The sequence below is a fragment of the Mesoplodon densirostris genome, chromosome 10 (genome assembly GCF_025265405.1).
Source record: "Mesoplodon densirostris isolate mMesDen1 chromosome 10, mMesDen1 primary haplotype, whole genome shotgun sequence".
Lineage (NCBI taxonomy): Eukaryota > Metazoa > Chordata > Mammalia > Artiodactyla > Ziphiidae > Mesoplodon > Mesoplodon densirostris.
In genome coordinates, this window is record NC_082670.1 from 14947719 (window position 1) to 14963270 (window position 15552).

At 40.3% G+C, this 15552-nt stretch overlaps 1 protein-coding gene across 1 annotated transcript in view; it reads left to right on the forward strand.

Moving 5' to 3' along the window:
* Positions 1–15552, forward strand: part of RNF144B (ring finger protein 144B) — an 80069-nt gene that overhangs the window by 8967 nt on the left and 55550 nt on the right. Inside the window, exon 2 of the mRNA XM_060109848.1 lies at positions 3482–3685. Coding sequence (XP_059965831.1) covers positions 3518–3685 — 168 coding nt within the window. The 5' untranslated portion in view covers positions 3482–3517. The remainder of the gene's footprint in view (positions 1–3481; positions 3686–15552) is intronic.

Here is a 15552-nt window from a genome sequence, read left to right on the forward strand (position 1 = left end):
TAGAATTTGACGAGTTGAGAAGTAAGTATACACCTATGGAACAGCATGGTACCTGAGGTTAACAATACTGTATTGTGTACTTAAAAATTTGCCAAGGGTAGGTCTTATGTTAAGTGCTCTTAATCACGCACACACAAAACAATGATAACTAAAGGGGGCAGGAGGAAACTTTTGGAGGTGACAGATATTTTTATATTTTTACAACTTTGATTTCATAGCCTATAGGCATGTAACTCACAAACTGAGTAAAACCTTATGTATATGGCAAGGGACAAGATTACGTTTCAGATGGCCTTGATTCACACCACTTCTTGCCCTGCCTTCAAAAGAAGACGGTTTCAAAGAGATAATCTTTTAAGAAGTATCCCATTATGTCTGTTTTTCAAGTACATTGACCTGTTAAATGTCCCCTTCTAAAAAATAGATTGAGACTGTGAGAAAAAAATGACTTTCTTGAAGAACACCTTGCTCTCTTGCCTAGGCTGGGACAACAGGATTTATCTATTCTCGACAGCTTCCTCCAAATGGGCTGTTAGTGTAATTGACATTTGTGGTGTGGGATGTTTCTGGCCTGTGTCATTTCCCATCTTCCCTACACAGGAAGCATTTACTGGCTACATTGCTTCTTCTTGTGTGACTTGGGATTTTTTTTTTTTTTTTTTTTGCGGTACGCGGGCCTCTCACTGCTGTGGCCTCTTCCGTCCCAGAGCACAGGCTCCGGACGCGCAGGCTCAGCGGCCATGGCTCATGGACCCAGCCGCTCCACGGCATGTGGGATCTTCCCGGACCAGGGCACGAACCTGTGTCCCCTGCATCGGCAGGCGGACTCTCAACCACTGCGCCACCGGGGAAGCCCCGGGATTTCTTTTTTTGAGGGGGAAAAATAACTCAGAATATGTTGTATGAGCAGTGTTGGGAAAATAAAGATGAAAAGACAGGTGAAAAGACGTTTTCGATAAGATGATGTGTGTTATCAACAGGGGAGTCTTGGAGAAGTAAACAGGCGATAGTTGTGTTAAGTATAAACTGGGAACAGGGTAGAAGTAAAATCATTCACTTTTACCCCTAATTGACCCTAAAAGGATTTTTTTTTAAACTGTAAAATCCTGGATTTGATGTGCAGGTTGATTTGAATTTAATTTGCTCTTGGATGATAGATTGTCAATAGTTAATTGAATAAGAATACTGTGTCTTGAACCATATTGGTCTTTTCCCGAGAAATATCTGTCATATTGGAAGCCAGTCATTGGTTAGCTTCCTATTTAATTTATTTTTGATCAAGTCTTTTACTACTACTTAAGGAGTAGGTGATAAACCGTAAACACTTCAGGTCACTAGAGTTAGAAGCTGTTGACTCTTTCTGATGTGACACTAAGAAAGTTAGTGCAGTTAGATCTCATAGATGTTTTCTTTCTAATCTAATCTGTTTTTTCTCCCGTATTTTAATACTTTTGTACTAATATAGGGAGACTTAAGTCGCTGTGGGACTGTATAACAAATGCTGAATATGTAAAATATTTTATTTTGCCCAAAAATTGGGAGGAAGAGAGTCTGATTCTTCTGGGGGGAGAGGATACAATTATTTCTATGGCCAAATTGATTAGAATTGGCCATACTCTGTTAAAATAGTAAGAACTTAAGGATTTTGCTTTTATTTAATCAGAACATGAAATTTCTTGATGTGATATAAACTATGGATATGTAGGGAAATTATTTTCACAATTATCTTACCTCTTTTAAAGATATTCTGAATAAAAACAATCTAGTGGAAGGGCTTCGGTTATAAATTTTATTTCTCAGTGTGGAAATATCCTTTCCTATAGTCATGCTATGTATGCGTAGAGACAAATTTTATTCTTCGGTGATCTTATGATAGCCGTAGTCATGGAATTCACCTCTCTCTCTTTCTCTCTTTCTCTCCCTCTTCCTATATCTCTCTCTCCCTGCTACATCTCTCCACATAGTATCCACTTGTGAGGCAGTTCTTGTGTAATGGACCAGGCACTGGACTTCGCCTCAGAAGATGGAGGTTTGAGTTTAGCTCTGCCGTGTATAAGCTCTGAGAACTTTGGCAGATTACTTAACTTCTCAGGACCTCAATTCATCTATAAAATGAAGGAAATAATCATTGTGGTTGCAAAACATTAAATGAAATAATGCATGTGAAGGAACACAATTAACACTGACACCTTATTGAAAATTTTTTTAATTTATTTATTTATTTTTGACTGTGTTGGGCCTTCGTTGCTGTGTGCAGGCTTTCTCTAGTTACGGCGAGCGGGGGATACTCTTCGTTGCGGTGTGCGGGCTTCTCACTGCCGTGGCTTCTCTTGTTGTGGAGCACAGGCTCTAGGCGTGCGGTCTTCAGTAGCTGTGGCATGAGGGCTCAGTAGCTGTGGCACACAGGTCAGTAGTTGTGGCTTGCGGGCTCTAGAGCGCAGACTCAGTAGTTGTGGCACACGGGCTTAGTTGCTCCGCGGCACGTGGGATCTTCCCAGACCAGGGCTCCAACCCGTGTCCCCTGCGTTGGCAGGTGGATTCTTAATCACTGAGCCACCAGGGAAGCCCTGAAATTTTTTTTATTGGAGTAAAATATACATAACAAAATTTATCATTTCAACCATTTTAACTGTAATTCAGAGGTATTAAGTACATTCACAATGTTGTCCAACCATCACACTATCCATTCCTAGAACTTTTTCATCATGCCAGAAGCTCTGTATTCATTAAGTGATAACTCTCCATTTGCCCTTCCTCCAGCTCTTGGTAATCACCTTTCTACTTTCTGTCTTTGTGAATTTGACTGTTCTAGGTACCTCATATAAATGGAATCATACAATATTTGCCCTTTTGTGTCTGGCTTATTTCACTTAGCATAATGTCTTCAAGGTTCATCCGTGTTGTAGCATGTGTCAGAATTTCATTCCTTCTTAAGGCTAAATAGTATTCCATTGTACGTTTATATCACATTTTGTTTATCCATTCATCTGTTGATAGACATTTGGATGGTTCCCACCTTTTGACTGTTGTGAATGATGCTACTATGCACATTAGTGTGCAAGTATCTGTTTGAATCCCTGCTTTGAATTCTTTTGGGTGTACACCCAGAAGTGAAATTTCTGGATCATATGGTAGTTCTATATTTAACTTTTTGAGTGACGTTCTCTTTTTAAGTATTTTTTGAATCTGTTAAATTGATCATAGCAATGCGATTCCTAAATGGTGTGTTTGTTCATAGTAGTCTTTTAATTTCCATAGTTGACTTGATATGAGTCAGGACAGTGAGGTCACCTTACATTTCAGGACTCTAGGAATAGGTGGCCAAGGTGATAAGCTCTCTAATCCATGGTTCTCAGAAGGGCATTTGCTGTACACTTAGATCATTGAGGGTGAGGATTTGCCCTGCTGATGCCCAGATGTGTTGTTTAAAGGATAGCTGTATCAATGGATATAATATTTTCTGCTTTGGGCCTTTCTGTAGGGATTGAGGAGACTGAAGAACACTGAAGACAGGCTGATGGGCTCAGTTGGTAGGCTCCACTGTCTCACCATGACTGCTGCCGAAAATCCCACACCTGGGGACCTAGCTCTGGCCCCCCTAGTCACTTGCAAACTCTGCCTGTGTGAACAGTCTCTGGACAAGATGACCACGCTCCAGGAATGCCGGTGCATCTTCTGCACAGCTGTAAGTTTACCCTGATGCTTTCTTCATGAGAAAATACAAAGGGAAGAATTGTAAAAATACAGGATATACTTCTGTGACTTACCGAGAAGCCAAAGTTTGTTACAATATGATTCTGCTTGGGAGAGCAATTCCACATTTGGATATGATTCCAAATACTATCTTGAATAGTAAACACGGTATTTACTGGGGTTTAGGCAAAGTGTAACACGTATATGAAGTTTAATTATTGGTTGAATAAGCAGCATCTTTCTGTTCTTAAAGCTCTAGCTAAGGAACAAAATAGACATTTTAAACATGCCTTAGTTAACTACCATCTGTAAGAAGCTCATCAAGTGTTTTGAATGATGGAGAAATCAGGTAGCAATTTGCTGAATTTTCCTTCATGTACTTGCTCGTCTCCTACAAAGCATATGGTATACAACTGTTTTACTTTGTCGAATTTCCTTTTTAAGTTTTTTTTCCTATTTTCACAATATGCCGAATGCTGCTTATTCCTCATAACAGATATAACCCTATAGATCTTCAGGGGTGGGCTTGTCTCTTTTAGTTTGGCACTTGGTATCAAGGCCCATGACCTTGATTGTATGTATCCCTGAAGGTTGGTTGGTTAAAGAATAAAGATAGGAAATGGACTGATGGGCTCACGGGGACTACTAGAAGTGTGAACCAGGTGGTCTTGCTCAAATTTTCATTTATTAAAGCATTTTTTGAGCTCCTGCTCTGTGCTAGGCACTTGGTGTTGGGAATATAAAGATAAGTAAGATACTCCCCACAGAAAAGATGGACACATTGCAGGAACTATACAAGAGTTTGGTGAAATCAGGGATGGCTAGATGTAACATACCACAGGAGTGCCTCACCCACTTTAGGACTGGGAGGGGGATTCCTGGTGGCAGTGCTCTCTGACCTGAGGCCTTAAACAAGAGATTGTAAACTGATGCCTGTGGGCCACATTGGGCCTCAACACATTTTTGTTTGCATCCCCAATTGGGAAATTTCAAATAACAAATTGGTAAATTTTTTATGAAAAAATGAAAAAGTAGTAAGATATAGCTACTCTGGGCTTGTATTCATAGGCCCAGAAATAAATGATCTTTCCTCTATTTATGGTACCTACCTCTCTCCTGTGTGTTTGAATTAGCTACACTTTTTTTTTTTTTTTTTTTTTTTTGCGGTACGCTGGCCTCTCACTGTTGTGGCCTCTCCTGTTGCGGAGCACAGGCTCCGGATGCGCAGGCCTAGTGGCCATGGCTCACGGGCCGAGCCACTACGCGGCATGTGGGATCTTCCTGGACCGGGGCACGAACCCGTGTCCCCTGCATCGGCAGGCGGACTCTCAACCACTGCGCCACCAGGGAAGCCCCCTAGCTACACTTTTAAACTAAGGATGGATTAAGAGTCAGCTAGGAAGAGTGCTGGGCATTTCAGGATGGTAGAGGGGAGGGCCTTATGCCTAAATTACAGTAGTCACTGTTTATCTTTGCTTTGGTAGGCCTTGTGTGGGCAGACTGTTAATATTTATTATACAATAAGTATAATAATCACCAGCCAAATGTGAGTTTAATACCCCTGACTTGTGAAGGAAATTGACCAGTTTAGATACAGTGATCAGTGCTTAAATCAACGGGAGTAAGGAGAAAGAAATCATTTAGGAAATACTGGAATAATTTATAAAAAGACATTTTACTAAGCATACTTTTGAAAAACAAATAGTTAAGGTGAAATAAATTTTACTCCTCTTTTTTCTAAGTTAATTTAACTAACATGACACATTTTCTAGCTAGTTTATATCCATTTTCTTAAATTCTTTTGGATTGAGGATTAGGGTAGAGAGAAGGCTTGGAATAATTTTTAGGTAAAAAGGAAAGGGACTAAAATCCTTTCCTTACGTTTTCAACTGTAGGATCCAAAGATGGCAAAGAATAGTATCATTTATCCCTTTATTCAACAGATATCTAGTGAGCAGCATTTGTGTGTCCCGGGAATTGTTCCAGGCACCACGATTTATCAGTTAAAGAAACAAAACCCAGCATAGATCCTTGCTGTTAGGAACTTACATGCTATCAAAGGAGTTACATAATAAATAATTAGCATACTAAATAGGTAAGTTACATACTAGTGGGTAATAGGGGCTTAGAAAAAAAGCAGAGCAGGTGGTTAGAAGTGTGGGGACCAGGATGTTACACGGATAGTTGGGTGGAGAGAAGGAGGCTTCAGTAAGTGATGTTTATGCTGGTTCTTCCTCATCTTGTCAGTGTGCGGTACTTAACAGGAAGTAAGGAAATGGCCTTGTCATCACGGGGCAGCTTCAGTTTCCTTTGGTCTTACTTTGTTTCTGAGTGCTGTGCTTCAAAACTGTTTTCTTTGACTTTCTCACGTCGCTTTCGGACCTTTGCTAATCCTTGAAACAAATGAGTCAGAAACAACATTTGGTTAAAGCCAGAGTGGAAATTTTTGTCTGAGGGTTAATGATGTTTCAAAGCAGGATATGGAATTCACTTTTTGCAATGAGATCTCAAAGAGCAGAATTCAAATTTGTGCATCAACGTTGGATAAAGAATACACAGACAAGCGAAGGCTGCATTTCATATTCACAGATTGCTGCCACTGCCATATTATTGTTTCCATAGATCTTAGTTCCCAGTTAAAGGCAGCACAACTGCTGCTTATTTCTCCTTCAGCAGTTTGGGGGTAGGAGTTAATACAATTAGATTATTCTGTCATGTAGATTCATACTTCCTCATTGTTGGGGAGTACTCAAAAGCAGAAAGACAAATGGCTTGGTATTTTTGGTATCCCTCCAACTTGGGAACTTTTCATTGCTGTAAACATTAAACTTCCCTGGCTTCCCAATACCCCATTTTCTATGATCTGCCAAAATAGTAAGCTGTATGTGTTTGATTACATTAGTGTCTATAAATTTGCAGTTGATGCCAGACTCACCTGAAATACTATTCTAACGTTTCTGTTAGAGCTCTTATTTCTTCTTTTTAAAAACCAGTTTCAAAATGTCTCTGAGGGTTACTGATGTTAAAAACCAGTTAAAAATGCCAGTTAAAAATGTGTCTGATCCCCCTAGATTTTGATTTGCATTTGAATTAAAGATGTTAAATGTGTTTTGTGTTTTCAAGGCTGAAAAGAAACCTGTGACATTTTTTAATAGGCTCTATACTACTAATTCCCAATTTTAAGTATGATTGGATGACATCTTCCAATTATTGGCTGGGAAAGCCTTCTTGGGCATGCCATATATTTAAAATGGTTTTGCTAAGATAGTTCCCTCTTCCTCCTCCCATGAGGAGAATGTCCAAATGTAATGGTTCTCTTGCTAGAGATGGTGCTATACTTGTATATTCTCATCAGTTCAGTAAAACTCTTTATACATTCTCTCCTTGTCCTGTTTTCCCTAAGAAACAGTGTGATCAGTGTGGAGAGTACAGGATGGACAGTGTCTGACTGGACCATTGGCTGTTGGCCAGCTCAGACCTGGCGCTTAAGCAGGTGTTCCCTAACCCAAGGGTGTTCCATGACCCTCCAGCTCTGTTTCCAAGTCAAATTAGCTTGGAAACGTGTATGTTTTCTAGTCCTCTCTTGGAGGCATATAAAGCATAATTCCATTTTAGAGACTCTGTGAAATCTTGTGGTTAGAAAGAAAGGAAAGGGACCCTGTTGACCTTCTCCTGATGAAGCATTTCCGTTTGACCAATGCCACCTTTTTTTTGAGTGGAATACCTATTAATTTCCCCACAACCAGTGCATGGAAGAATGCCGCTTTGACTTACCCCATGGGTATAATTCTTGATTTAAATGACATCCAGAGAAAGGAAGGGGACAGATGTTGCTTCAAATAATCCAGCGATGTATCTAGTTTCTTGTTAAAAGAAGCTTTACCATGTTCTATTTGAGAAGATGGTTTCTGTTAGACTGTTTGCTCAGATTTAACATAGAGAAGAAAGTATAGTATGAAGCAAGGGAAGCTAAATATACGGACAAAAATGGGTGGAGCTCTCACTAGCATGACTTAAGTCATGAATCATTAGGTGCATCACGGAGCCAAAGAAGTTGATATTGTGGGGTTACAGAGAGAGGTGTTGTAAAATTACTTGTTGTACTTGAAAGTTAAATATCTCAGGGATGTTAATTAATAATTAATAATATGGAAAAAGTCTCTCTCTCCCCACCCTCCCCCCATGGATTTAAATAATGCAAATATGAAAATTCAAATTCCCCTTTTCAGCTTTTGCAGCACACTCTTTCAGATAATACCACACAATTATAATTCAAGGGAAAGAAAAGAATTCACAGAAGTCCATTATCAAAGGAGGGAAAATTTGTGGGCTTCTCCCTTGTGAGCAATATTTGCTTCTCTGATTTATTTTGGAAGCTATTTCTGTCAGCCACGAATTAAAGAATAATGAAAACACAGTTGTTGCTTGTTTTCATAACCTAGATAATTTCACCTAAAAAGAGTTAGTATGTTGGCATGGCCTATTTACCATTCAGATTAAAGACAGGATGTGCTGAGCAAAAAGAAAATAAAGTCCAGCCATATTCTTGCCTTTTTTCCATTACACTTTGTTGGCTGTAAGTAGTTAGAACTCCTTTTACTATTCATTTCTCTGAGCCAAATGGATTTTCCAGTGTTTGAAAAAGTGAGAGGAAATATAAAGCTTTTTAGACCAAGTCCTTCTTTTCCTTGGGGCCTGTTGGGTGACCTTTAAGCAAGGCCCACATATAGCCTGGGAGACATTTACAGTGTGGGAAGATGTGCAGTGTGTGTGAGCGCATATGTTGTGTATGTTTCTGAGTACATCCAAACATTCATGCACACCCACACAGATTGGTAACTTTCAAATGAAGCAAAGAACCTGCAGTGGTTCTTTCCTGGATTCTAACCGATACCTACATAAGGAGGAAGGAATGTCATTTTTCTATTCCCACCTCCATTCTTCCCTTCCAGTGTCGCACTCATAGTGGTTAAAAGCACAGATGCAGAGCTAGGAAGACCCAGGCTCGTGTTCAGGCTTTGCTGTTTACTGGTGTATAACTTCAGACAAGTTCTTTGGCTTCTGTGAAACTTAGTTTCTCACCTGTAGGATGAAGGGGGGTTAGTGGCCAGTAGTATCTATCTTAGAGTGTTGTAGGAAGCATCGAATGAGAATCCCCGTACAGCAACTAGCACAGTCCCAAACCCCTAGTAAGTTAACATTATTATTCCTCCTAAGTTCTGTCAGTATGCTGAGCTGTTCTGTTTTTCAAAAATGTTTTAGAGGAAGGAAATCGTGTAAAGACTTGACTTGCTTCCTCATTAGCCTTTTATAAAAAGGTGGTTATACAATCCAAAAATGGGCAGAAGACCTAAATAGACATTTCTCCAAAGAAGATATACAGATTGCCATCAAACACATGAAAGGATGCTCAGCATCACTAATCATTAGAGAAATGCACATCAAAACTACAGTGAGGTATCACCTCACACTGGTCAGAATGGCTATCATCAAAAAGTCTACAAACAATAAATGCTGGAGAGGGTGTGGAGAAAAGGGAACCCTCTTGCACTGTTGGTGGGAATGTAAATTGATACAGCCACTATGGAGAACAGGATGGAGGGTCCTAAAAAAACTACAAATAGAACTACCATACGATCCAGCAATCCCACTACTGGGCCTATACCCTGAGAAAACCATAATTCAAAAAGAGTCATGTACCAAAATGTTCATTGCAGCTCTATTTACAATAGCCAGGACATGGAAGCCACCTAAGTGTCCATCGACAGATGAATGGATAAAGAAGATGTGGCACATATATACAATGGAATATTACTCAGCCATAAAAAGAAATGAAATTGAGTTATTTGTAGTGAGATGGATGGACCTAGAGACTGTCATACAGAGTGAAGTAAGTCAGAAAGAGAAAAACAAATACCATGTGCTAACATATATATGGAATCTAAAGAAAAGAATAAAATGGTTCTGAAGAACCTAGGGGCAGGACAGGAATAAATACACAGACATAGAGAATGGAATTGAGGACACGGGGAGGGGGAACAGTAAGCTGGGACAAAGAGAGTGACATGGACATATATACACTACCAAATGCTAGTGGGAAGCAGCCGCATAGCACAGGGAGATGAGCTCGGTGCTTTGTGACCACCTAGAGGGGTGGGATAGGGAGGGTGGGACGGAGACACAAGAGGGAGGGGATATGGGGATATATGTATGCATATCGCTGATTCACTTTGTAATACAGCAGAAACTAACACAACATTGTAAAGCAATTATACTCCAATAAAGATGTTAAAAAACAAAAAAGGTGGTTATATAGGTGATTTCAACCCACTACTATTCTGAGACACCCACAGATTAGCAGTTAGGGTTGAGAAAGAGAAACTTCTCTGTTGAATTTGTCCAAAGAGTGGCTAATGGCTGCATGTTTCAACTGAAGACCTAGCAGCAGAACTTACAGGAAAAACCAAAGACCAACACAACTTGGAAAGTCAACAGATGAGCACATTTCTGGTGGATGTAAAAGATTCAGATGAAAGTGTCTCAAGGTAACGTTTAAGAGCTGCTGACCCCCAATAAGAATATAGTAATATAATTACTTACTGGCTTGATATGTTTAATCTAGTATCATTTTTAGTATCTTTTACTGAGAACTCTGTGGACTGCAGGAAATAATGAGGCATCTTACTCCAGCAATGTTATGGAACAGTTTTCCGTCCCCTCTTCTGGTCATGTGACCTGCCAGCCTTTCCTGAAGTTTTAAAATCTCCAGCTCCCTGGATTCCCATGTCTTCTAAATAGACAGAAGTAAATTCTGCCAACTCAGAGCCCTCTCTTGCTCTGTTGGTTTCTGGTACTAAAATATACTGGCTTGCAAGGTTGGTTTTATGCTTTCCCTTAACTTTATCTTGGATGATCAATGGTGAGTTGCTAAATTTATCTTTGTTTTTGTTTATTTGTAAATGACCTCGATATTCTTGCTGCCTATGCTTGATTGGAGTTTTAATGATAAAACTGTGATGACTTGTATATTTGGCAGTCAAGCCACTGGTTTAAAAACATAAATTTTGATACTCTTTTTCCACTGACAACTGAGTGGCTGCAGGTCAGTTAGCATCTGAGAAATAAGAGTAAACTGTAGTAGCATGAGAAATGGATTAGAGATGACTTAAGGGGGAGCTGGCTTCCTGGACCTATGATCTCATCCATTGCCTAATGCTTACCACTTACTTATTCAAGGAAAGTGGTAAAATGTGGCCAAAGGAAAGAGCAGCAGAGAGAACCATGCTCTTAAGGCCCTAATGATGGTGTCATGGCATCATAGTCCTAGAAATGGAAGGGACCTTAGATCTAATGCCCCTGCCTTCCTAGTGAAAGAAGTTCCTTTCCTGGATGCCAGAATGGCTTGACATTTAAAAGAATAGATTTCAGATCTGGTTGTCTGGGCTTCATTTATTCAACAAAGATTTATTGTGCCATGCACAGGGCTGATGATGAAGATACAGTCGTAAATAATCAGATCAAGGTCTGGTTTTCAAATAGGTCACAGGTTAGTGCAAGACACAGATACTAACAAGTAAATGCAGAAGTCAGATGATGATATGTGCTCTGAAGAAAAACAAAGCAGGCGGAAGGGGATAGGGAAAGCTAAAGGAGAGGGGGTTTCTATTTTACGTTAGATGGTCAGGGAAGTCTCACTGACAAGGTGTTATAGTTAGCCCTCTGTACCTGCGGATGCAGAACTGAGGAATGTGGAAGGCTGACTGTACTATGCCATATTGTATAAGGGACTCAAGCATCAGTGGATTTTGTTATCTGGCGGGGGTGCTGGAACCAACCAACCTGCCTACCACACGGATACAGAGGGTTGACTTATTTAAGCAGAAAATACATTATTCAGTATTATTTATTTATTTATTATTTAAGCAGAAAATACATTATTCTGTATTTAAGCAGAGACCTGAAGAACATGGGGAACAAACTGTATAGATGCCTGGGAGAAGAGAGTTTTAGGTAGAGGGAAGCAAAGGTCCTAATCTGGAAGTGTGCTTCATATGTTCAGATACAGCAAGGAGGCCAGTGTGCGTGTGCATATGTGTGTGTGTGTGTGTGTGTGTGTGTGTGTGTGTGTGTGTGTGTGTAGGGAGATCAGACATGAGGTCAGAGAGATAGTGGTGTTTGTGGGTAGGACCTCACAGGCTATGATAAGATTTTCGACGTTAGGTTGATGTGAGAACGGAAACCTTTGGAGGGTTTTAACCCACAGTGTAACATGATGTAATTTCCGCCCCCCTTTTTTATTTTATTTTTTATGTTTTTTTTGGATCTAATGTTGTTTTAAATGGATCACTGTATTAATAAGTGTTCTCCAGAGAAACAGAACCAATAAAAGATATGTATGTATGTGTGTATACACATGCTCTTACATATATGTATATATATATATGCATATGTGTGTTCGTGTATATATGTAAGAGCATATATATATATATACGTACATATATATACACATATCTTTTATTGGTTCTATTATTAGGATTCTGTTTTCTCTTAGATTTATTATAAGGAATTGGCTCATGAAGCTATGGAGGTGAAGTCTCATGACCCGCTGTCTGTAGGCTAGAGACTCATCAGAACCAGGGGTGTGGTTCCACTCTGAGTCTGAAGGCCTGAGAATGAGGAGAGCCAGTGATGTAAGTTCCAGTCTGAGGGCAGGAGAAGACCAATGTTCCAGCTCATGCAGTCAACCAGAGGGAGTGAATTCTCCCTTCCTCCACCTTTTTTGTTCTATTCAGGCCCTCAACTGATTAGATGAGGCCCATCTACTTGGTGGGTTGGGGGGCAGGTGGATCTGCTCTACTCAGTCTACCAACTTGGATGCTAATCTCATCTGGAAACACCCTCACAGACACACCTAGAAATAATGTTTAACCAAATACCCAGGTATTCCATGGCCTAGTCAAGTTAACGCATAAAATTAACCATCACAGTCACCCTGCCAGCTGTGTAGAGGAAGTACTACAGGGGCAGGGGTGAAAGCATGGAGACTAGTTAGAAGGTAAATATGGTAATCCAGGCCAGAAATGATAGTGGCTTGGACCAGCAGGTGGTAGCCATTTATGTCTTTGGATAGTCTGAGTCTTCATTTTCTTTTATATAATTAAGGGATAATAATAAATCACCCTTTAAGGTTAGAGAGAAGATCTAGATAAAGCATGTAGTACAGTGCCTGGAATACAGCTAGCATGTATAGCTCTACTGGTTTTGGTGTGATCATCTAGATTTTGCTTGAAAACATCCAGGATTGGGACATACCATAACACTAGCTATTCAGTTATTGGAAATTCTAATTCTAAATTATCGTTTTCTTCTGCATTGATTTGAAACCTGTTTCTATATAAATTCTACTTATTAGTATGAGTTCTGTTCTCTAGAATAAAATTGGTTGAAATCAAATTTTTATTCTATTCACTAGCCCTGTATTATTTGAATGAGGGTTATCTTTCTGTTAGAGGGCAAGGACAAGGTTACTCATTGAAAATTCATCCACGGGGCTCTGTCCAATGTGGGAATGTTAATAAATTTGTTCCCCCTTCCCCTGGTTCGGTTGACACAATTCTTTTGGAACAAGCTTCATTTGCACAACATTCTTGACTTTGATCATTGGTTGAACAAGTACTTAAGGCTTTTCTACTTTCTTTTAGAAAAGCATATGGTATCAGGGTAGCAGGGTGGTTCTAGAAAATGGACCAAGATTTAATTTCTTTTTCACAAAGAAGGTTATAAACAGATGGTATGTTGGTAATCTGCATATGTCTTTTTTTTAAAAAAGCATACCTTGCCAGTGTTTAATTCTTTGAACCACATAGCAGAATGCGATAGGCTGGCCAAACATGCCAATTATGACCAGAGAGTGGGCAAAAGTGGGTGTCCAGGGCTTCCCTGGTGGCGCAGTGGTTGAGAATCTGCCTGCCAATGCAGGGCACACAGGTTCGAGCCCTGGTCTGGGAAGATCCCACATGCCGCGGAGCAACCGGACCCGTGAGCCACAATTACTGAGCCTGCGCGTCTGGAGCCTGTGCGCCACAACAAGAGAGGCCATGATAGTGAGAGTACTGTCCAAAAACACTGGGACAGGCAGGGGCAACTATGCCAGGACCAGATGGCTACTCCAGTTAACTTCAAGTACTTCTTCAAAGTTTGCAGTAATTTCAGTGTGACATGTGGAAGATTTTTGTTCCTCTTTTATCTCTTTGTAGAAATAGGAAGCCAATAGGCAAATGAAGGCCCCCAACAGAAGAGTGAGAAGAAAAAGCTACTTGACTGAATTCTCTCTTCCCTTCAGTTGTCAACTCAGAATGGCTTTCAGTCTTAGACATCAGCTAAATGCAAAGGTTTTGGTGACCAGTTTCATATATGCTGATGGGGGTAGAGAATTTAATTAGAAATATAGTGAAATCTCAGTTACTTATTGTCTTCTATTCCATTTTTCCTTGTCCTCTTCTTTTTAAATTAAAAATTAATTTTTAATCTTAAATGTGACATGTGCTGGTTTTAAAACAGTTAAAAACCTTTCGAAGTATTGATTATATGAACAGTTCACCTGTACCCCCTTCTAGACCCTTTCTCTGTTAATATATAGAAACACATGGATGGATACATATTCATGCACATCACGTAATAGAGAAATGGGATCTATAACTTTGAGTTTTACAAATTGAACCTAGTGTTTTGTGGACATGTTTCTATATAATAATATACAGACCTGCCTTTTTAAGTGCTGCATACTGTTCTCTGGTATGGCCGTATCAAAATTTATTGAACTAGGTCGCTCCTAATGATGGGCCAGTTTTTGCTATTATAAATAAACATTTTTGTACTTACATAAATATGAAAATATATCTGAGATAAATTTCTAGAAGTGGAATTGCCTAATTAAAAGGTGTGTGTGGGCTTCCCTGGTGGCGCAGTGGTTGAGAGTCCGCCTGCCGATGCAGGGGACACGGGTTCGTGCCCCGATCCCGGAAGATCCCACATGCCACGGAGCGGCTGGGCCCGCGAGCCATGGCCGCGGAGCCTGTGTGTCCGGAGCCTGTGCTCCGCAACGGGAGAGGCCACAGCAGTGAGAGGCCCGCGTACAGAAAAAAAAAAAAAAAAAAAAAAAAAAAAAGGTGTGTGCATTTTAAATCATCACGTGTTGCCATGTTGCCGTTCCATACTGTCGTGTCAGTTTACATTCCCACCAGTGGTGTAGGAAAAAACCCCTTCTTTGACACTCTGGGTATTCTCAAAATTTTCACCTTCTCTACTCTGATATGTGAAAAGAATATACTATCTCATTGTTTAATCCATGCTTCCTTTTTTTTTTTTTTTTTTTGCTGTACGCGGGCCTCTCACTGCTGTGGCCTCTCCCGTTGCGGAGCACAGGCTCCGGACACACAGGCCCCGCGGCCATGGCTCGCGGGCCCAGCCGCTCCGCGGCATGTGGGATCCTCCGGGATCGGGGCACGAACCCGTGTCCCCTGCATCGGCAGGCGGACTCTCAACCACTGCGCCACCAGGGAGGCCCCATGCTTCCTTTTTTAAAGGAGGAAGTTAATTGCAGCAAAACAAACTCATTTCATGAATCTATCTTTAAAAAATATGTGGCTCGTCCAGTGCCAGTACAGTTTCAGCTGATTTTATACCTTGGTATTCACAATGCTGTCAAATTAGAAAAATGGGCCCTGTCTGGAAAAGTATACACATAGGAGACATGAATGAATGAAAAAATAGTGCTCATAGTGGTGGGCCTAAGGTGGTGGGAGATGTGTTATCACACACACACAAAAACTCTATGTTCAGCGACAAGATGTTACTAAG